The 23,197-nt window shown below is 38.7% G+C and overlaps 1 protein-coding gene across 2 annotated transcripts in view; it reads right to left on the bottom strand.

The window, feature by feature from the left end:
* Positions 1-11,804: 11,804 nt before the first annotated feature.
* The window catches only part of LOC137094084 (protein unc-80 homolog), a 75,052-nt gene continuing 63,659 nt past the window's right edge, over positions 11,805-23,197 (bottom strand). For both annotated transcript variants that reach the window (XM_067459353.1, XM_067459352.1), the window contains exons 57-64: positions 21,480-21,645; positions 20,363-20,542; positions 18,628-18,775; positions 18,394-18,450; positions 17,587-17,668; positions 15,741-15,858; positions 14,968-15,185; positions 11,805-13,437 (exon numbers count right to left, since the gene is read on the bottom strand). In XM_067459353.1, coding sequence (XP_067315454.1) covers positions 13,093-13,437; positions 14,968-15,185; positions 15,741-15,858; positions 17,587-17,668; positions 18,394-18,450; positions 18,628-18,775; positions 20,363-20,542; positions 21,480-21,645 — 1,314 coding nt within the window. In that variant the 3' untranslated portion in view covers positions 11,805-13,092. The remainder of the gene's footprint in view (positions 13,438-14,967; positions 15,186-15,740; positions 15,859-17,586; positions 17,669-18,393; positions 18,451-18,627; positions 18,776-20,362; positions 20,543-21,479; positions 21,646-23,197) is intronic.

The following is a 23,197-nucleotide window of genomic DNA, read 5'->3' on the forward strand; positions in this document are numbered from 1 at the left end:
CCAAGTATATGTCTCTGCAGGTTATAATAATAATAATTCATTACATTATATATATAGGTTAATAATAGGTGTTACCACATCAGTGGGCTTGGCCATAAACAGAGGGAGGTTTTCAACTGTGTTACCTGATTTGCCCACGTCACAGTGTGGGTAGGGTTTACGGGTGAGGTCGGGTGACTGGGATCATTTTCATTGCGTGATTTATAAACACTCATCAATCTGAAAACACCCACAAATTTAGAAATGCACATTAGATGAAGTGATTTAGACTTGGCGCAACCGTCAGAGTTGGTGTTCAGGCAAAACACTCACTTGGAAAGGGCAGATATACATTGCTCGGTGTGTATGTTAGAAGTAAAATAGAACTGCACACTCACTTCGGCATTTCATGATAAAGTGAGTGTGTTATATTTTGACTCTATAAAGCTTTCTTCTCTTGTACCTCCAAAAGGTTTGTGCGCCAATGCATTGTTAAAAGAATCAGTGTGTTTTGCAATTGTCCCGTATAAAACTTTAATGGCACATTTAAAATAGTATAATAAAATGTGCTAATTCACAACATCAATACATCCTTTATTCGAATTTAACGCATCTTTAGAGTTGGCTTTAAATGCTGAATCGACACATTCAGTTCTAATAGTGCTTAATGCAAGTTGCATTATTTAAAGGGGAAGTTAAAGCATCAATGAGTAACAAAAGTGAACTAAATAAGTCGGCTATTTATTCGTATTACTTTCATATGAAATGTAATAACACATAATAATTATGTAGCTATGTCTAAAAACTATTTCTTAGCAACTAGGGATTGCATATACAGCTCTGAAAAAAATGAAGAGACCTCTGCATTTTTTTTCTTAAATCAGCATCTCTACAAGTATGGAAGCCATTCCATTCCAATGACTGTTCCAACACAGGCACACCTCATTCTACTGATTAGGTGATCACCTGAACCAAATCTTATTTAATAAGGAAAAGTATAAAAAAAAACACTTCTGTGGTTATCACTATCCTCTTGCGGTAGGACCAGCTAGATGGCAAAAACAGTGCTAGTAGTACCTCAAAAGTAATTAAAAAAAATTACTATTGACCGTGCCAAAAAGTTGAAAAGGAAAGTTTTTAGTGAGGAAAAGAAGGGTTAAATTCTGTCTTTACTGGCAAAGGGATAGAGTGAGCGCCGGGTTGCTTCCATCCGTAAAATTTCAAAGACGGCAGTTCATAAGAACAAGGTCAAGCAGCAGACATTGGGGACAACAAACCTCAGCAGTGCCACAGGCGGATCGCCTCCATGTCACGCCACACTGAAGCAGTCATTTCTGCAAAAGGATTCCTGACCAAGTATTGAGTACATAACTGAACATAATTATTTGAAGGTTGACTTTTTTGTATTAAAAACACTTTTCTTTTATTGGTCGGATGAAATATGCTAATGTTTTGATAATTTTGGGTTTTCATGAGCTGTGTGCCAAAATCATCAGTATTAAAACAATAAAAGACCTGAAATATTTCAGTTGATACAATGAATCTAAAATATATGAAAGCTTAATTTGTATCATTACATTATGGAAAATAATTAACTTTATCACTAATTAAAAAATTTTTTTGAGAAGGACCTGCACTTTAAATTATCATTTATTTCTGTGATGCAAAGCTGAATTTTCCGGATCGTTCCTCCAGTCTTCAGTGTCATATGTGGCATCCAGTCTATCACATGATCCTTCAGAAATCATTATAATATTCTGATTTATTTTGAGTGTTGGAAACAGTTCTGCTGCCTAATATATTTGATGAATAAAAGGTTCAAAAGAACTGCATTTATTCAAAATAAAAACATTTTCAAATAATATTAATCTCCTTTACTATACATTTTTATCAGTTTTGAACACATCCTTGCTGAATACAATTATTGATTTATTTCAAAAAAAAAAGAAAGAAAAAAAATGACCCCCATATTGTTGTTACAAAATAATAATTAAAAAAATCAAAATAACACAATCAATATTCAATATTTCAAAAAGTCAATATTTTTTGAGACCCCCCAAAATTTCACAAATCATGTTTTCAGGGGAGCCCATGTCTTATTTAGGGGAGCCGAGCTCCCCCTAGCTTCCCCGTAGTCCGCACTCTGGGGAGCAGTATTTGCCAGTTCCTGCCACAGATATCTGGAGAATATCCTTGTCTCGACCCAACTGGTGTCAGAGCTCCATTTTATTCCGGTCCATCCAGCCAGAATAAACAAATCTGAAATTAAAAACATGTCTGAAATGAATTTTACATTTAGTCATTTATCCGATGCTTTAACCCAAAGCAACTGTACAAAATGGGGAACATCACAAGCTATGTATCATACAACTCTCAACAATTCTCACAGTGACACACAATGCCAAACTTTAAGTTAGAGTAGTACAGAAGCTAGAGGTGAAAAAGTTGTATTCCTTTAAATCTGTTTAGTAAAACGTTTAATAGATGGAAAGTCAAAGATGCAAAAATCATTATTGATTAGTCCTGATTATAGGTTGCTTTAGTTCATTATCATTTTAAAATGTAACAAAACTTTCTGAAATGTATGCTGAAATGAAGGGACATTGTGGTATGTAATTCCAATATGGTAAGGTTAAGGTATGGCTGATGATTTAAAGGGACACTTCACTGCTTTTTCATATTAAACTATGTTATTCCCTTAACTAAAACGAGTTGATATACCTCTCTCATCTCAGTGCGTGCACTTAATCTCTCTGACGCGCGGTGACATTCTGATAGCATTTCGCTTAGCCCAGGGGTTTTCAAACAGAAGGTTCTAAGGGGTCCCCAGAAAATTTAGATAATTAAAATATAAAGCAAAAATGGATAAAGTCTACTGGCCAATCTAACTGTTTAATTTCTAAACGTTTCTCACCTTGTTTACCTTTCAGAATTGCATTTGTTTGCTTTGTATCTTGCTAGTGAATTTTTCTCACTATAGTCCATTTTATCATGCTCACTGGGTTCGTAGAGCAGAATTTTTAATGCGGTACACAATCTGCTTACAAGTACATATGTTTATTGTGACAGTTGCTTATACAAGTAACTTTTAATTGAACACCTTCGTCAGGTTTATATGTCCAACATTAAGTATATCCAATTTAAATTTGGAAACAATGTTGTATTTAAAATGTCATACTTACTATCTATCTAACATCTATCAAAATGTTTTTTCATACATAAAAATATATCGATGGATTTAAGGGGGTCCCCCATAAAGGTGCATCATATATGGGGGGTCCTTGGCATCGTAAAGTTTGAAAACCCCTGGCTTAGCCCACTAAGCCCAGTTCATTCACTATGGTACCAAACAGAGATCAAGTTAGAAGCGACCAAACACCTCCACGGTTTCCCCTATTTAAATACAGCTACACGAATAGTTGAACGACCTTGTATGGTGACAAAATAAAATGTGGCACTTTTCTAAGCGGATTACAAAGGAGAACAAAAATGTATGACGGAATAGCACTTCTGATAGTATTTCGACTCGGCGCAGTAAAAAGTCTCGCCTGAAAAAAGATGTGAGGGAGGTTTTTTCAAGAAAAGCCCCACGTTTTATTTTGTGTCACCATAATAGGTCGTTCTAGCCTAGAAATCTAGACGCACCCTAGCGACAGCAAATCTAATCTGCCATGAGTATCGTCTAGCAACTCTCAATACACGTCTGAGCTGTAAAAAACAAACTCTGGTCGGAACAATCAACATTGTGTATGGAGTCGGTGGGCGGGGCTTAACATAATGATGGCAGAGTTGCGCTTGCGTGCTACAAGTAAACACAGAAGCTGGCAAACAGCTTTGACCGTGACTCTGGAAGACTTGGAGTTAAGCTTTTCTCTGAGAAAAGAACAAAGAACGGCACTGAAGTCATTCTTAAAAAGGGAAGATGTGAAAAAACCGAGCGCCTGGAGGCGTATCGTGTGGGCGGAGCTAAAGAACGACGAATGCGCAAAGCGGTAAAGTCCTCAAGCGTGGAGAAACCCTTGCTATCGATCTCAGCTAATAGATATGATCCAGAATCTAATTCGGAGGCTGAAATAGAAACAGCAACAGCAGGACGTCCGTCTCTGTGGTATGTACTGTATTTAGTGGCCTGTCAACATTTGTGTGTCTTTACTCGCAGTTTATGAGGACATGATTCGGTTTATGGACTATTGTATGCGACTATACCTTAGCAGTAGCAAGCAAAACAGTTTTGCACGTCAGACTAGTGTAACGTTATACATAGAACAACAATGAAGTCCGTTAGCGCATTTGAATGACAAAGCACGCGATCGTGTCGTTTACTGATGTTTACTCACGCGACGATGTTTTACTCACCGGCTGCTTCCAAAGCAGGACCGAACCTTTACCGCTGGGACCGCTCCGTCAAAAACACACTTCTTGGAGTGTGGAAATCCACTTTGAGACGCGACTGAAGCGATGTTGTGAAGCTTCCCATCATTTCTGCGTTCAACTCAGTTCAAATGCAGCGCTGCCTTCCCGGAATGCTGTGCTGAAGCGTTGAAGTCGCTTAATGTCAAAGTGGAGGAATGAAGTGGAGCGCGGCGCGGACTATAACCGACAGAAGTGTTCACGGACAACTGGATCTGCAGCTTGAGAGCAGTGTTTATGGGCGTGCATTTTCTCTCTCGCTCTAGTCACACGCGCGCGCACCCTACCGGGAGAAGAGCCAGGAGTACGGCCCATACAAGGACCTTCCGCTCTATCAACGTCAAGCCGAGCCATACTCGAAAAAAACTCATGAAGTTGAAAAGCATGATTTTCAAGAAAAGCATGAGACAGCATTTCACCCCCCCTTTAAATAGGGAAAACGTGGAGGTGTTTGGTCGCTTCTAACTTGATCTAGTCGTGGGAAGTTCGGATCATTTTACTGACTCGGATCTTTGAATCTCGTCCAGCAAAATGATTTACATAAAATCATAGATTGTCATGATTGAAATCATAAAATCATTAAAATTTCCATAAAATTTTACATGTAGATTTTCGGTAATGCGATATATCACGATAATGAATATGCACGATATTGTTATCGTGGGCACTTCAAAATATCGTAAATAATAATTTATTTAGATGTAAATGAGAAGCACATGAACGAGTGAAGGAGACGCACTAAAGGAAGTGATGCTTAATGACAGCAGAGGGCGCTGATAAACTGCAGAATGCCGCGGTTACCCTGGAAACCTTTCTTTTACTGTCTATTAAAAACTGCAAGTGTAGTTTTTAAAACAGCCATTCGTTTTTTTTGTAATCTCAATATTGTTCATCACAGCACCAAATACTTATTCTTAAAGAATTAATAGGCTATTTATTTTCAAATTTAAAGACTTGTATGTTTTAATCTGGACTACAAGATTAGATTCTTTTTAATTATTTGTTATTGTTCAGTAAAACTTTGAGACAGACGTCTTCATTAGTTAACATGTTAATTCATTATTACCAAACTGACAATGAAAAATAATCAAAAGAACTTTTTCAATGGACCTAAGATAAAACTAACAATGATCAGTATTTCTTAACTAACATTACCAAAAACATTATACTTTCTGTAACAAATTGGTCAATCTTAGTTATGCATTAAATAATGAGACCTTATTGTAATGTTACCTGTTGTTCTTTATAGCCTAATTCTTTTGCACTTTAATCTTTTTGAAAATTGTACTTTTACAGCTCTGAAAAAAATTAAGAGACCACTTATTGATTTCTCAATGTTAAGTGGTCTCTTAATTTTTTCCAGAGCTGTATATATTTTTGGTGCATTGTATTATTGTATTTAAACATTCAGTTATTTTTGTTATTACAAAAATAGTTCTCAAAGCTGTAATGCTATGACAACACTTTTTTGCAACTTATTTCAATATCGTGATAATCGTACCGTGATAACATGAAACATGAAAAATTGATATCGGCACATGCCTAGTTACACGTTTTCATTTTTCAAGTAAGTAATACTCAGACTAAGTAATATTTACTTACTAGAACCACTTATTTTTTAATGTAAAATACACAAGTAAATTGCACTGGCAATACTCATCTATAGATTGTAACCATTGCATCCAATTACAAAACCCAAGTGAACATTGCTGATATTTCTGAGTTTTGCATGATGCACCCAGAATGCATTGTGGCATTAAGCATGTCATCATTGTTGAGATTAGGCTGAATCTTGATATCTGTGTGTGAGAAAAGCTTGCAGGAATTCAAAGTGCTTAGTGTACAGTCTGTTATAAAACGTATTCAACTTTTCTGGTTAAAACCGAGCTGGATCTTTTCTAGAATAAACAAGGTTAATAGTATATTGCTCAACTCAGTTATAAGATTGGTGAATTAAGCCACTACACAATGATCATATTCTGATCATCAAGCAGCCGACAGCACCTGATCGTATTTTCTCTGCTTTTCTTGCCATAGCAAACCCAGATACAGCAGTGAGAGACTCAGAGACACACTAACATTAAAAAGTCATCAAACTGCCCAACTAAAGAAAACACTAATCACCATAATGGTGACATAAAAAGTATCTTTATTAAATCTCAATAAGAGCTTATGTGGCTCTTGCTACCGTTATAGTGATTAAAATTCACGTTCAGTTAAAAGTCAAAACTTATTGAGAATAAGTCAGCCACATAAAAGCAACATCCCAAAATGACCGTCTCTGCCACCACTGAACAAATGGGATCTCATTGTAAAAAAAAATCTGTGTGCATTTTCAAATGCACTTTGATTTTCAGATTAAAATGTACTTAATATTTTAGGTGAATGTGTTGTGACTATGAAACATTAAATATTATTTGTAAATATCTGATCAAATGTTATTGATGATTAAATGTTAAAAGTTATTACATGAATAGACTGTGTAAATTTTACTTAAGATATATAGTTCCAACTTAATCTTGATTTTACAATGTAATAATTACATGAATTAATGCAATAGATTTGACCATATCACAGTAATGGTTTTTATACCGTACAAACCATATTTTCTATCCCCTAAACTGCCCCTGCCCCTAAACCTACCCATCACACGAAACATTCTGCATTTATACTTTCTCAAAAAAACTCATCCTGTATGATTTATAAGCCTTTTCAAAAGTGGGGAACGCTGGCTGGTTCCCACAATAGGTAATCGCAAGTTTTATGCTTATGGGGACATTTGGCCCCCACAATGTAATATAAACAAGGACACACACACCCACACCCCTCCACCTGTGGACAAACCATCATCCACTGAATCTGTTACTGGACACAATCAGCACTGTGTTAATGTGTTATTGTTTCATCCTATGGTTTCATCACATCTCTGTGCTGTTTTCTGAACAGCTGGTATCTCATCCTCCATCGTCCCAAACGCATCAGCCAGTGGGGCGTCCATCTCCCAGCAGCAGCCTGATTTCTTTTGGAGAGAAACCAGCTGGAGTAACGGTCCTTCTGGAGATTAGGAGCAGCTGAACACACATTTAGGATAATGGTAGAGAGGTAGAGGTAGGTAGAGAGAGAGAGAGAGAGGTAGAGGTAGGTAGAGAGAGAGAGAGAGGTAGAGAGAGAGAGAGAGAGAGAGAGAGAGAGGTAGAGGTAGGTAGAGAGAGAGGTACAGGTAGGTAGAGAGAGAGAGGTAGGTAGAGAGAGAGAGGTAGGTAGAGAGAGAGAGAGAGGTAGGTAGAGAGAGAGAGAGAGAGAGGTAGAGAGAGAGAGGTAGAGAGAGAGAGAGAGAGAGAGGTAGAGAGAGAGAGAGAGAGAGAGGTAGAGAGAGAGAGAGAGAGAGGTAGAAAGAGAGAAAGAGAGAGAGAGAGAGAGAGAGAGAGAGAGAGAGAGAGAGAGAGAGAGAGAGAGAGAGAGAGAGAGAGAGAGAGAGAGAGAGAGAGAGAGAGAGAGAGAGAGAGAGAGAGAGAGAGAGTATTAAGCCCCTCCAATTTCAGTGCATTTACCGTCAAAACTCAGTCTCCCCTGTCTGATCACAGCCAGATCAATGTTTCCATTAAAGGTGAAAACATCAGACCAAGAGAAGTACAAAAGCCAATCCCCCTCTACAAACTCAACACATCCTATAGATGGACTCATAGCACTGCTGAATCATATATTAATGCATTAAAGTCAAACGAAATAGTCAATTCCTTAACAAAGTTTAGTAATTCAATATATGATATTAACCGGCTGGGAATTAATTTAGCAATTAAACACATTAATGACATTTTTGAAAATATAGCAAAAAAAGCTAATTTAGATAAATTGACACCACACACGCACAAAAAACACACTAAACATAAACCTTCTGAAAAATGGTTTGATCACGACTGTAAAAGAATTAGACCAGAGCTACGACTCATTTCAAATCAAAAACACAAAGATCCAGTCAACCCTGAGTTACGCTTAAAACACTCAGAGCTTCTGAAACAGTACAAAAACACACTGAGACAGAAGAAGCTGGATTATTATAACAACACGCTTCAAAAGATTGAACAGACCGTTGATCAGGGCCAGTTAAAAATCCTTGAAAAATTAAACGCTCTTGAGTCATGCATCAAAAACAAACAAAATCCCAGATTATCCAATAACCCAAGAGGAACTTAGTGGAAAACTGAAATCCCTCAAATCGAATAAATCCTGTGGCCCCGACAACATAAAAAATGAGATGCTTAAATACAGCTCTCCTGAACTTCAGAACGCTTTGCTTAAAGTTTTCAACCTAATTCTGAGTTCAGGTGTTTTTCCAGAGGTCTGGAATACAGGGCTCATCTCTCCCATCTTTAAAAGTGGAGACAAAACAGATCCTAATAACTACAGAGGAATCTGTGTAACCAGCAATTTGGGAAAAGTATTTTGTTCTATAATCAACTCCCGGATTTCAGCCTTCTTAAAGCAGCACAATGTCATCAGCAAATCTCAAATTGGCTTTCTCCCCAAACATCGAACCACTGATCATATTCACACACTACACACATTACTAAACCAACATGTACACCAAAAGAAAGAAGAAAAAATATTTGCTTGCTTCATCGATTTCAGGAAGGCTTTTGATTCCATTTGGCATAAAGGATTGTTTTATAAAATCATTCAAAGTGGTATTGGGGGAAAAACATATGACTTGATAAAAAACATGTATAACGAAAATAAATGTGCAGTAAAAATTGGTCAACAAAGAACAGAATATTTTTCCCAACAGCGAGGGGTCAGACAGGGCTGCTGCCTCAGCCCAACTCTATTTAACATTTATATTAATGAATTGGCAGATCTACTGGACCAATCCGAGAGTCCAGGACTTCAACTGTTTGACACAGAAGTCAAATATTTACTGTATGCAGACGACTTACTAATTCTGTCTAAAACACCAGAAGGCCTCCAGAAAAACCTCGACATCTTAACTAAATACTGCCAGGACTGGTCCTTAGAAGTCAACTCCCAAAAAACTAAGATCATGATTTTTCAGAAGAAACCCAGAAATCTGGAACATGAACATATATTTACTGTAAACAACAGCACAATTCAACACACTTTACATTATAATTATCTTGGTCTGGTTTTAACACCCACTGGAAACTTTAAATTAACAATTAAAACATTACTTGCAAAAGCCCGCAGAGCCCTGCACGCTATACGAATGAAATGATTTAAAATAGACATCCCCATTAGAATCTGGACAAAGATATTCGATAGCATCATCCTGCCCATTGCACTGTACGGAAGTGATGTCTGGGGCCCAGCGAGTAACTTCAGCCATAAGGTCTGGGACATACACCCTGTAGAAGGCCTACATGTAGAGTTCTGTCGAAACATCCTCCACGTCCACAGAAACACACCGAACAACGCATGCAGGGCAGAGCTAGGCCGACTGCCCCTTAATCTAACCATTAAAAAAAGAGCCTTGAAGTTCTGGATCCACCTACACTCAAGCTCTAAAGATGATCTTCAGTTTAAAGCCCTACAAACCCAGAAAAGTAATCTCTGTGCAATGGTGTCAGAACTGATGAACAAAGCGTATACCACTGCTCCTGTAAAATCTGCAGAAATCAAAGAAATAATGAAAAATGAGAGAGAGGCGTATATGCAGCACTGGAAACATCAAACCAAAGAGCAAAGCCGTCTCCAATGTTATCTGGGACTAAACAGAGAGTACAGTCTGGCTAACTATCTCATCTCAGTCAGAAACACAACACACGGAGCGTTATTAACGAAGTGCAGGCTGAGTGACCACACGCTGGCCATAGAAAGAGGGCGGCATAAGAAGACATGGCTGCCCACAGAAGAGCGTATCTGTAGAGAGTGTAGATCAGGAGCAGTGGAGACAGAGGCACACTTCCTCCTCCACTGTGATAAATACACCGCCCTAAGAGACTCACTGTATGGGCAAATACAACACATTATCCCTGACTTCCAGTCACTACACCATCCCCAAAAACTGAAGGTCTTACTCGGTGAAGGACCTGCTACCACTTATATAGCACAGCATATCTATAAATGCCACAAATTGAGATGTACTGAGTGAACACATCCTGATTAATAATATATGTATTGCTTATTATGTGTATATATAAATATAAATGTGAATATGTTTGATGTATGTTTCTGTTTTGCTTTGTGAAATGCTTTGGCAATATGTACCCATCTATGTCATGCCAATAAAGCACAAATGAATTGAATTGAATTGAACTGAGTGAGTGAGAGTGAGAGAGACCCGGCGACAGACACCCGGCCGACATAAGCCTAACATTTCGATCGCCCCACAGGTGGCTGGTCCTAAACCCTCTCCATGTAATCGAATGGGGAAACCAACTGAACACTCAAATTATCAGGACACCCCCCATCTGATGGTTGTCCCCCCCAAAAAAATATATATAATTAAAAACCACATTATGTGTTGTAAATAATATTTACTTAAAATAATTGTGTAATAGTAAAACAATACAAACGCAAACAGGGCAACAATTTGTTTTAGCCCAAGTTTAGAAAAAATATCTGCGTCGTTAACCTCGGTTTCTGGTTTTATTTGGCATAAACGCTTTATTCTTAGCAGTGTGCAACAAGTGTCACAGCAGCTGCTGAGCGAATGCACAGAGTAACATCATACACACTTAAATGTATCTAGTATGATAAACAGAGCTGTGTTACCTCATACTCATGACCAGAAAAGCAGAAATGGCGCTGGCGTCTGTGTCCCGTCATAATAAAAGCCCCGCTGTTCGCAACTTAAGACATGTGCTGTGTAAACAATCGCTCCAGCGGCCTTGCTCAGCTCCCTCAACACACGGTCCTGCTCTAGCTGCTTCATACTACAGTAACATTAATAATCGCATCCATGAACATTATTTCTGAGTCCTATCCCGATTATTTTCCCCCTGCTGTGAGGTGAAAACAGGTCCCCAAGATTGAGCTCAAACCTGGTGTCATCAAACTACCTCTTTGGTTTGAATAGGCGCCCTGGCTCTAGCAGCAGAAAAGTTACAATAAACCGTCTCATCTCGGAGAGGCTGCGTTCCCGGAGGTCGCTCTGTTCAAGGTCAGATGGCCGGAAGTCATTCATTTTCAATGGGAGGCTGTGGTATAAAAGGTCTATGGTATACAGTACAATAGCAATTAAAGAAAAAAACGCTTAAGCAAAAATGGTCAGGTCAAAGTGTCTGAATAATTTTGGTCATAATATATTAATATGTCAGATTACATTATTTGGCTATCCCCACTTACATAAATTAATTATAATGTCCTGCACACATAAAAATAATATCAGGTGTCTGAATATTTTTTTTTATTTGACTGTATACTGATTCTATTAAACCAACAAGAAACACACAAACATGTCATGATTAAAAAATTTATTCTTGAACAAATAGCAACACGTTAGACAAAAAACAAATGACCCACAAAGCAGCAAACACACAAAAAAAAAATGCCTGCTGAGCTTTTACATTCAGAATACAAGAGTGAGACATTCAGTTAATCGAGTTTCTCTTTTAACATCAAATGTTATGTAGAAGAATATGTAAGGTATCTGAAAAAGGTTATACTGTATTTTAGAGACAGATTAAGCAAAAGTTGAGGTAACACTTCATTTTAAAGTACTTACTATAGTAATAACAGTAAATTATGCATGATTACAAGTAACTAACCCTAAACCAAACTCTAACCGTAACTGTAGTAAGTGATGTATTTAGTTAATATTACCCAGTACGTATTTGAGTAATAACAACGTCATCTTAAAATAAAGTGTAACCAACATCGAATCAACACTAACATAATCAGGACAACAGAAGATGATTAGAATATTTCTATTTAAATATATTTCTATTATTTCAATATTTATAATAGTTAATTATGTCTATTTTTTCCATCTTTGCAAACAAATATTTGGCAACAAACTTGGCATCAATATAATACAAGCATCTTTTTTTCCTGAAAATAAAGCATTTATAATATTTATTCTAAATATTAAATTTTATATAATCCCCTAAATAAATACTTTGAGATGACAAATATTTAGAATACATCTATAATCTTACACAATGACTTTCTGTAGTTAATATATGCTTTTCACAGAATACGTCATCTAATTTGATCAAACATGTCATTTATCTCACAAAAGACTAAATTATACAACAGATTAATCAGCTTTCATTGATGGGTGAAGTTAAAGGGAAAGTTCACACAAAAAAATAAAATTCTGTCATTATTTACTCACCCCCAAGTCGTTCCAAACCTGTATGAATTTCTTTCTTCTGCGGAACACAAAAGATGATATCTTAAAGAACGTCGGTGATCAAACAGTTGTTGGAAATATTGACTTCCTAAGTATTTTTCCCATACTATGGAAGTCAATGGGGTCCATCAACTGTTTGGTAAATGAATAAATTATGACAGAACTTTCATTATTTGGGTGAACTTTTTCCTTTACGCACAGTGCTTCATAAATACTTCAACTTAAAAAACGTGTGGTGTCGTCAGCTTATTATATATTATCTCTTTCCTTTTGATCAGAGCTGACCAAAAAAAAGAGAAAGAAATCTGATCACAGGAGCCCTGCCACTTCTTTTTCCACTTCCTGCCACACTAGCACAGTATTGCACTGTTACATCCTGAAGCTGGACATTCTCAGACGTGAGACTCGTCCAGATCCAGGTCAACGGGGGACAGGGGGAGTGGAGAGAGGGCATGGGATGTGAGCAGCGAGGCCAGGAGTGGGTTCTCTGTGCCACGGTCCTCTTCTGTAATATGAGAGGTGTCTGTGTTTTGCAGAAGCCCAGAGGTCTCCTCATCCTCCGGACTTTCTCTGATCTGGGTTGGGACCAGCCGGGACGGTGTGCTCAGGACAGGGAGGGGAGGAGGAAGAGGGGAGCAGGCTCTAGAAGTGGAGCTGGAGGCGGCAGAGGGGGTGGGAGACAGACTGCTTCTTACACTCTCCTGATCTTTCCTTTCTTTATTCTCGTACTGAGAGACCTACAGTCAAAATAGAGCAAGCGGTTTGTAAGCTGCTAAATTTAGAGGTATAAATTCAATTTTAAAGACACATTGTTTCCACAAGACGCAAAAAATTACTTTTCCATTAAGGGTCAATATTTGCCCCCTGGAATAGATTTTTTTATTTTTTATTTCCTTATTAAATATATTGTTTTGTTTTTAATGCTAAATTCTAACAATATATGATTCACACATCAGATTCGTGCATCAATTGCAACTGCACAAATACATGGTAATTAAACATTTAGGTGAGATAAGGAAAAAATATTTTTTTAAATATGACCCCCCCCCCCCCCACACCTCCCACCTGAAATTAAAAAATCCCCCCATAATCTAAAGCAATTCTGCCTCCATTTTCAGATTTATTTTTTAGGACATTCTGCAGTTGAATTTTTTTAAATATATTGCAATATGTCAAATCTATTAATCATGATAATTATATATATTTTGTTGTTATTATTACTTGCCCACTGATGACACCTTGTCCTCTGTATGTTTTTCAAATAGTTCAATAAAAGTAAAAAAGGGGAGGGGGGGAATAATAGTAATAAATTGTATAATATATAATAATAATATAGTGTACTTTATACACACATACACGGATATTTATACATATACTGTATATATACACAGACACGCATACACACACACACAAGTCTGGTGCGCTATCTTTCTGGGGACTCTCCATAGGCGTAATGGTTTTTATACTGTACAAACCATATATTATATCCCCCTACAATGCCCCTAAACCCACCTATCACACAAAACTTTCTGCCTTTTTACATTTTCAAAATAACTCATTCTGTATGATTTATAAGCTTTAGTACCCATGGGGACCTTAATTTAGGTCCCCACAGTGACACGAGTCCCCATGAGTCTGTGTGCATTCAGGCTGAAGTCCCCACCAGGCTAGAAAAACATGTACACACACACACAGACACACACAATGTAGGTTAATCGTACCTAACATTAAAGTTTTTAATATATTTTTATATTGTAATAATTATAATTGTGTAATATTTTCACATTTAATCTACAAATCAATGTAGAAACAACATAAAGAGAATTCGCAAGAGTACAGATTTCAGTCTAATCTAAACACCTGATTGGCCATAGGTTCAACAGAAACGTGTGTGATTGGTTATAATGCTCAAAGCTGCAAAAAAAAGCATGAATAGAAATCTGATGCAACGTGAGTGATGTAATGCCACAATTGACACTTTTTATGTCATTCATTTTCACATTTCACTTTAATAGTGGCAAACATAATAGATTTAGTATAATTGTGCAGATGCAGTTTTTCTTCCTTATCTTGAATTTTGGGGCAATTTTTGTTTATTTTGATAGCACACCAAACCTGTTAATGTCCGACCCTGTCTCCACTCAAAGCTCACTCAACGCACCCAGACTTTTCAAACTAGTGCTTATAAACTTGCAATTTTAAACTAGGCATGTGTGTAACCAACAACTCTGCAAGCTTTCATTTGAACACTGTGTACTTAATCAGACCTGTGGCAATGCTGGTTTGTGCTGGGTAGTTTTGATGCTAGGTGATGAGGACTCTGATGCGGCGGAAGGAGACTGTCCTCCTACAGCAGGGCTCAGCCTGCTGACCTCTGTGGCCCCTGCTAGGCCGCTGCTGGGGCTGGCAGTGGCAGTGGGTGATCTGCCAGCTGCTTCCTGCTGGTTCTCAGTGAAAGTGACAGACCTCTTTTGGTCACCATGTGCTTAAGGAAAAAAAGAGAGATTCGTTATCTATGACGATATGACTATCTGAGTCTCTTTTGCATTTATGCATGTGGCAGACGTACATTGCAAGGTATACATTATTAGTTCATGCAATTTCCTGGAATCAAATACATTACATCGGTGTTGTAAGCACCATGTACTACTGTTTGCCCTGCAGAAACTTCCATAAATAATTCTCATAGTGGCCATTTGAGCTGATGACAGTAATCTTATAAATCCATATGTTTTTATGTACTATGCCCACCAAAATATCAATATTATTTTATATTTAGAGTAGGAACTGATAAATATTTTTTTATACAAGCAGCATTTTCATTATTTTTTAATTTATATTATTATTCATAATAATGCATTTTCCCCCCATTATTATACATGCTATATATAATTTCTCAAAAGATTCAATAGACTAGATTATTACATCTATTTTCTGGATTATTATTTCATATATCAGGCATTACAGGGTTAAACATGATAAATGTTAAATGTTGTGCACATTAGCATCATAGGCGTTCATTTAATTTTTCAACACATACCCCTGTCGAGTGGTTTATTCTTAGGCTGAATGCTCCTGCGGGTTGTTGAGAGTCTGGCTCCCTGACGCCCACGAGACTCGTCCTGCACCCTCTGGATAGACAGCAGGGGTCGCCGCAGCTACAAGACACAGCGGCTCAATTTTATGCTTTAAAGGGTTAGTTCACCCAAAAATGAAAATTCTGTCATTAATTATTTCACCTCATGTCGTTCCAGACCTGTAAGACCTTCAGTAATCTTCAGAACACTAATGAAGATATTTTTAATGAAATATAAGAGCTCTTTGACCGCTACACTGACAGCAATTAACACTTTCAAGGCCCAGAAAGTTAGGAAAGACATTGTTAAAGGGATAGTTCACCCCAAAACGATATGTTTATCTGCTTACCCCCAGGGCATCCAAGATGTAGGTGTGTTTGTTTCTTCAGTAGAACACAAATGAAGCACTGTGCCAGTCATATAATGCATGTCAATGTGGTGTTTTTATGAGAGTCACCATTAGACTATATATATACATACATACATACATACATACATACATACATACATACATACATACATACACTCGCGCCCGGTTTTGACCTCCTCTGCCGGAAGTAATGGTGTTGGGAATATTGGGAATACTAGATGAGATTTGTCTGCTATGAGGTAAAAAAAATAAGAAATACAGATCGTTTCGTGTCTTAAGACATCAATGTATCATTACAAGCCGCAGGGTTTAATATGGATTCGTATGTGTATGTTTTTTGTGAAACAGTTGGAGTTACCTATATATTGGATGCCCTGGGGGTAAGTAGATAAATATCAGATTTTGATTTTTTGGGTGAACTATCCATTTAAAATAGTCCATATAACTCCAGTGGTTCAACCTTCATTTTATGAAGCGACAAGAATACTTTTGTGTGCAAAAAACAAACAAAAATATCGACTTTAATCAACAATTTCTTTACGTCTGTGTCAGTCTCCTATGCTTTTGATGTAGTAAATACAGTCCAGTGCTACCGATTTACGTCAGAGCTATGCCAGAATGCCAGCATACCATTGGCCGAAGGTGTTCACATGAGCAGCGCGACACATGCATGTGATGCTGACATAATAGTTGGCCAACGTAAACTGCATAGGAGACTGACACAGGCAAGAAGAAATTTTGTTGAATGAAGTCGTTATTTTTGTTTGTTTTTGTGGACAAAAAGAATTCTCGTTGCTTCATAAAACTAAGGTTGAACCACTATTGTCTATTTTAAAGATGTCTTTACTATCTTTCTTGACCTTAAAGGAGTTAATTCAATTGCTGTCTATGGAGGGGTCAGAGAGCTCTCATATTTCATCAAAAATGTTTTAAAGGTCCTGTTCTTTGCGATCCCATCTTTCAAACTTTAGTTAGTGTGTAATGTTGCTGTTAGAGCATAAATAATACCTGTAAAATTATAAATTATAACGCTCAAAGTTCAATGCCAAGCGAGATATTTTATTTAACAGAAGTTCCCTTTCAAAGCCTACAGCGAACGGCCGGTTTGGACTACACCCCTGCACTTCCTTTAGGAATGACGTCACTAAAACAGTTTGTAGACTAACCATCCGCCCACAAGAATACGCAAAATAGGGGGCGTGGTCTTGTTGCTCTCTCACGTGGAGAAGATCGCAGATTGAGCGCTTGCATCTTCCTGTTATGGTAAGAGGCGGGACTATTCCTGGCAAAGTGTGCTAAGCTGCTGTCCAATCACAACACGGGAAGCGCTGGCCCAATCAGAACTCGTTACGTATTTCTAAATACTCGTTGCGTATTTCTCGTTACGTATTTCTATTTCTTCCTGTTCTATGAGGGACTTCATAGAACAAGGACCTCACCTGCCTAAGTCCTCTCTTACGACCAAGAGGTGGCTGAATGAGCAGGTTCTGCTGTCCTGGTTCACTCTGCACACTGGCAACCCTGCAGAATAAAGCCGAGGGAAAGACACAAACAGAGCCGGTGAGCTTGAAATGCTTGGAGAGCTGAACACAATCCCAGTTAAATCCTCCGAATAAATTGGAGAGTTAAGAGGAAATGTGTCCCTTCCACAAATCCCCAATCAGTCCTTAGCCCTCCACTAATCAAACACAGTGACAGGGACGAATCAGAAAGCATGAATCACAGGTCAAAACCTGCAATGTCATCCACAAAAAAACAAAGGGGAATAGAGAAGCTGGTATAGCAGTGTGAGCAGGACGTAACCACCCATTTTATACTAAGCCATTTCTTGACAATAAGCAAATTTGTGAGATTAATCTGATGGCAGATCAGAAAACACATGGCTAAATGTCTAATTGTCTACTTTAAACCTGCTAGACCAGCCACCCCAGCCCCACAGATTGGCCCCCCAAAGAGGAACTCCAATTTGAGCAGCAAAAAGCCTGAAACATGAGTGGACACCATGACACCATGAGGCTCACTGGAGATGACATGAGTACCACAAAGTGATAATACGTAGACAGGCATCATTGTCCCTTGTCAAGAGGGAGAGAGAGACAGAAAGAAACAGTGACTTGGAGTGGATGAGAAGAGAAAGAGGGAGATCCTAGTGAGAATTCAAGTTGAATGTGATGAACAGGGAAGGCAGGCCCAGCCCCGGCACACAGACGGTGAGACACTGCACACACAGGGCCGTGACACTGTACCTAGACAGGTTACCCTCCTCCAGAAGCCCCTGGGATTCATCTAGCACATTGGGTTCACTGTAGAGTTGGGCAGGGAACAAGATTAGGGGAATAATAAGAGAGACATGCAACCCCCCAGCTGTAGATCAGCCCTCTCTTAAAGGGAAAGACAAGGTAAGATTGGATAAATAAGGCTGTTATAGAGGGTTTTTGTTGCTTTCCCTCTGAATGTCTTGAAGTGGAGTGTGTGTTTACCTGTGACTGGGCAGCATGGTGCTTATGCCTGGTTCAGGCTGAGTGGCGGCTGAGCCCGTGGCGTGACTGGAGAAACGCCGCTGGGAAATGAGCCTGGGGAGGAAAGCTTCGTGCTCACTTACCACGCTGGGGATGCTAATAGAGTCATCTGAAAATGACAGAGGAAAAGTTAATATGGATCATTCAGTTATAATAACATAAAATTCCTCAGCAATGAAACCCATCATTAAAGGGTTACTTCAGCAATTAGCATATGGCTTTGTATCAGTAGAAACCCTGGAGTATATTCAAATGATTGTGCTTCCCCCCTCATATCCTGAGACGAGAGATTTATGCATTTTATTTCTGGAAAAATTCCTCCCATGACGCAAATTGATGATATTTGCGTCATCTTTGGAATTTTTGGCCAGGGGCTAAAGACTACAGCCAGCAGAGGGAGATATTTCTGCATGTTTTCAACCCACGCATGGGGGATGGGAGATCACACTCACAGCTCAGCTCGCAGCTGCAGGCATTCATTTAAACGGATGCTGAGCAATGTAAGGCCCTGTCCCAAATGGCACCCTAAACCCTCACGGTCTTCCTCTGAGTCCGCACTTTCACAACGTAATGCCGCTTTGACTGCCGGGTAGAAGTCCTCTGCGTAGCTCATAAACTTGCGGGCTCAGCTGAAGTGCGCATCGAGGGCGCATAGCAGCCGCAAAGTGGGCACTCACGAGCACCCTTTATTAAGCTTAAATGCCGAACGGGACACCCTACGGTCTTGTGGACTTAACGGACACGCGCAAGCAATGGCCATTGTAAATCCACAAGACCGAAAGTGCACATGAAGTGTGCCATTTGGGACAGGGCCTAAGTGTTTAACTTCTCAAATTAATTTCTATGAAAGTTAAGCTTCCAAAGGCATGAAGTGAACCCCCCAAAAAGTTTTGAGGGGGGACCTTGCAAGTTGCTTTGGTCAGTCAGCATTTTAATTTAATTTTAGCTTTTCTATAGTAAACCTACATATTCACACTGCGTAACTCCATACATATTAATATTGAAGTGTTTTTACTATGACTCCAGAGAGCACACGGTTTACTTGTAAGGGCTGCCCTGAGTCTGTTTTCCCATGCTAAACTTAGCAATATACACATTGAAAATGCACTATAAGCATAATATTTTAAAGCAGTAAAATGCATCATGTGCCAACAGATTATGCAAATTGGATTGGGGGAGATGTTAGTAAATTTGATTGGCTTTATTAATTTATTTATGAAATGTATGAAAATGTATTAAAATACCTACATTATACGCATACTTTTGAGTTGAACATATTAATTTGTAAAACTAAAGTCAACTCCCAGCAAGCTACGCCGAAGGTCGCGTTGCTCTAAACCTACAATGACTGACTTTCCTTTGTGGAACGCAAAATGAGAATTTAACAATGCATGTTTTTTTTCCCTCCATGGAATTAGCCTACAAAAGAATTCGGATGGTACATAAAAGTACCACCACAGTGGTCAATTTGGCTTATACATTACAGTACAAGTCATACAGGCTATATGTCACATTATTATTTGGAAATTCTCATTCTGATTCTGATATATTTATGACTCTTAAGTCAGCTCTTTTCAATTAACAGGTTGAAATCGTTTACAAAGAAAGAAAGTGAATGTGATATGTAATGACACTTGGATAAGTACATTTCTTTTTGTTGTTGAGTGAACTAAACTTAAGAAGAAGAATTACACACTTTCCTCCTCCTCCTCATCAGTACGACTGAGTGTATCCTGTGAGGGCTGGCGTGAGGGTTGGCTCTCCTGCTCCCAGACAGTTCCTGTACCAGTGTTGGAGCGAGACATGGTGGCGAGACTTAACCTGTATGCAGAGGTGGACGTGCCAACAGTACTGATGGAAGTCTTTCCCTGGTATGCTGGAGAAAAAACAGGGAGCAATAGACAGAAAAAATGTTCATGTTACATTTAATCTTCGGCTAATGTCTTTTCAAACCCTGGCTAAAGTCCAGTTTTTAACCCCGGGTTAAATTAAGATGAATTACTAATGCAAAAGCTGTGTGAACATGATCATCTAATATTACATTAGCCCGTGGTTAAGGATGACCCAGGGTTAACAATGTGTGACAAATCCTGACAGATGTGTAGGCAAACTTTTGATTCATAAGTAATATATCAATTAAAGGGTTAGTTCACCCAAAAATTTTAATTAGCCCATGATTTACTCACCCTCAAGCCATCCTAGGTGTATATGACTTTCTTCTTTTAGATGAATACAATCAGAGTTATATTAAAAATGTACTGGCTCTTCCTAGCTTTATAATGGCAGTGACAGTTGCATAATGATCATAATTAGCATAATAAACAGTAGGCTATTTTCTACACTGGTTTTGAGGCTCTCTACTGAATGCTGGGTTTTGATGGGTGTGCCACACTGCAGATTTGGAAGTAAATGTCCACGGCTATGATTGGATAATATTTGCATATTAAATGAGCTTCAGCTCCCCTGTCAGTTCACATGAGGGAGGGATTGTTTTGAAAGAAGCAACCGGAATGATTCTCTCATAGAGCTCGCAAGACGTCTTTATCAAACAAACACAATGATTTCTCTCTCATTCGCCCGCGATTGATTGGAATATAATTTTTGTATTACTTAGGCCACCCAATCGGTGGGTATAAGCGTGAACTGCACAAACCAACAATGCTTACACTCCTATTGCACTCGTTATGCTCGTCAGACGTAGCGTAAGCATTTTTTAAAGAACGTCATATACACATCTAGGATGGCTTGAGGGTGAGTAAATCAGGAGCTTTTTCTCATTTTTGTGTGAACTATCCCTTTAAGCCAGTTCTCACCGGAGCCGCTGTGCACAGCCTCTTTCAGAATCTTGAGCTCGTTGCTGAACTCAGCAAACAGAGAGCTCTTGCAGAGGGAACGTGGGATAAAACGACGCTCTAGTTGCTCTGCGATATGGTGACGGGCTGTGATCTCCTCCTGAGACTCAGCTGGCTGGGTCAACAGCTGGAAGTAGAGACATGAAGACTTGTTCATGAGCATCAACCTTATGGAAGAATGAAAAGAAAGCTTGCAGAAGAAAGAGATCAGAGATAAAAACTAGTGGTTGACCGACATTTCACCAAGGCTGATGATAGTGGGTACGGAAAGTATTCAGACGCCCTTACATTTTTAACTCTTTGTTATATTGCAGTCATTTGCTAAAATCATTTAAGTTAATTTTTTCTCCCATTACTGTACACACAGCATGCCATATTGACAGAAAAACACAGAATTGTTGACATTTTTGCAGATTTATTAAAAAATAAAAACTGAAATATCACATGGTCCTAAGTATTCAGACCCTTTGCTGTGACACTCATATATTTTACTCTGAAATGGGTGCTGCCCATTTCTACTGATCATCCTTGAGATGGTTCTACACCTTCATTTGAGTCCAGCTGTGTTTGATTATACTGATTGGACTTGATTAGGAAAGCCACACACCAGTATATATCCTTACAGCTTACAGTGCATGTCAGATAATCATGAGGTCTAAGAAACTGCCTGAAGAACCCAGAGACAGAATTGTGGCAAGGCACAAATCTGGCCATGGTTACAAAAACATTTCTGCTGCACTTAAGGTTCCTAAGAACACAGTGGCTTCCATGATCTTTAAATGGAAGACATTTGGGACGACCAGAACTCAGGAAGAGCTGGCCAAACTGAGCTATCTGGGGAGAAGAGCCTTGGTGAGAGAGGTAAAGAACAACCCAAAGATCACTGTGGCTGAGCTCTAGAGATGCAGTCGGGAGATGAGAGAAAGTTGTAGAAAGCCAACCATCAACCATCCGTGACTGTTCTTGAATAGCCCAGCCAGAGCCCTGACTTAAACCCAATTGAGCATCTCTGGAGAGACCTGAAAATGGCTGTCCATCAAAGTTTACCATCCAACCTGATAGAACTGGAGAGGATCTGCTAGAAGGAATGGCAGAGGATCCCCAAATCCTGGTGTGAAAAACTTGTTGCATCTTTCCCAGAAAGACTCATGGCTGCATTAGATACAAAAGGGTACTTCTACTAAATACTGAGCAATGGGTATGAATACTTAAGGCTGCAACATACTCTGCAAGAACAGAGAAAAAAAGTTCTCGCTCCCAGGGCTGCGAGAACAAAATGACGTCAGCTTGTTCTCGACACATCGCCTGAGCAGAACTTTTTTTCTTGTGGGTGTCCGAGAACTATTGTGTGATTGGTCAGAGATTTAAAGTGGGCGTGGTTAATGTGGAGAAACGCAGATGATCGGCACCTGCTTTTCTCGTGAAGTATGAATGTACTGGCCAAAACGAACTTTGTTCTTGTTCTTGCCACCTCAAGAAAACGAACAAATTTCTTTGTTCTTGCAGAGTATGCTCTAAGCTTTAGGACCATGTGATATTTCTGCAAAAATGTCAACAGTTCTGTGTTTTTCGGTCTTTATGGGCTGATGTGTGTACATTAATGAGAAAAAACTACTTCAATGAATTTAGCAAATGGCTGCAATATAACAGTGAAAAATTTAAGGGGGTTTGAATACTTT

The sequence above is a fragment of the Pseudorasbora parva genome, chromosome 12 (assembly GCF_024679245.1).
Source record: "Pseudorasbora parva isolate DD20220531a chromosome 12, ASM2467924v1, whole genome shotgun sequence".
NCBI classification, from domain to species: Eukaryota; Metazoa; Chordata; class Actinopteri; order Cypriniformes; family Gobionidae; genus Pseudorasbora; species Pseudorasbora parva.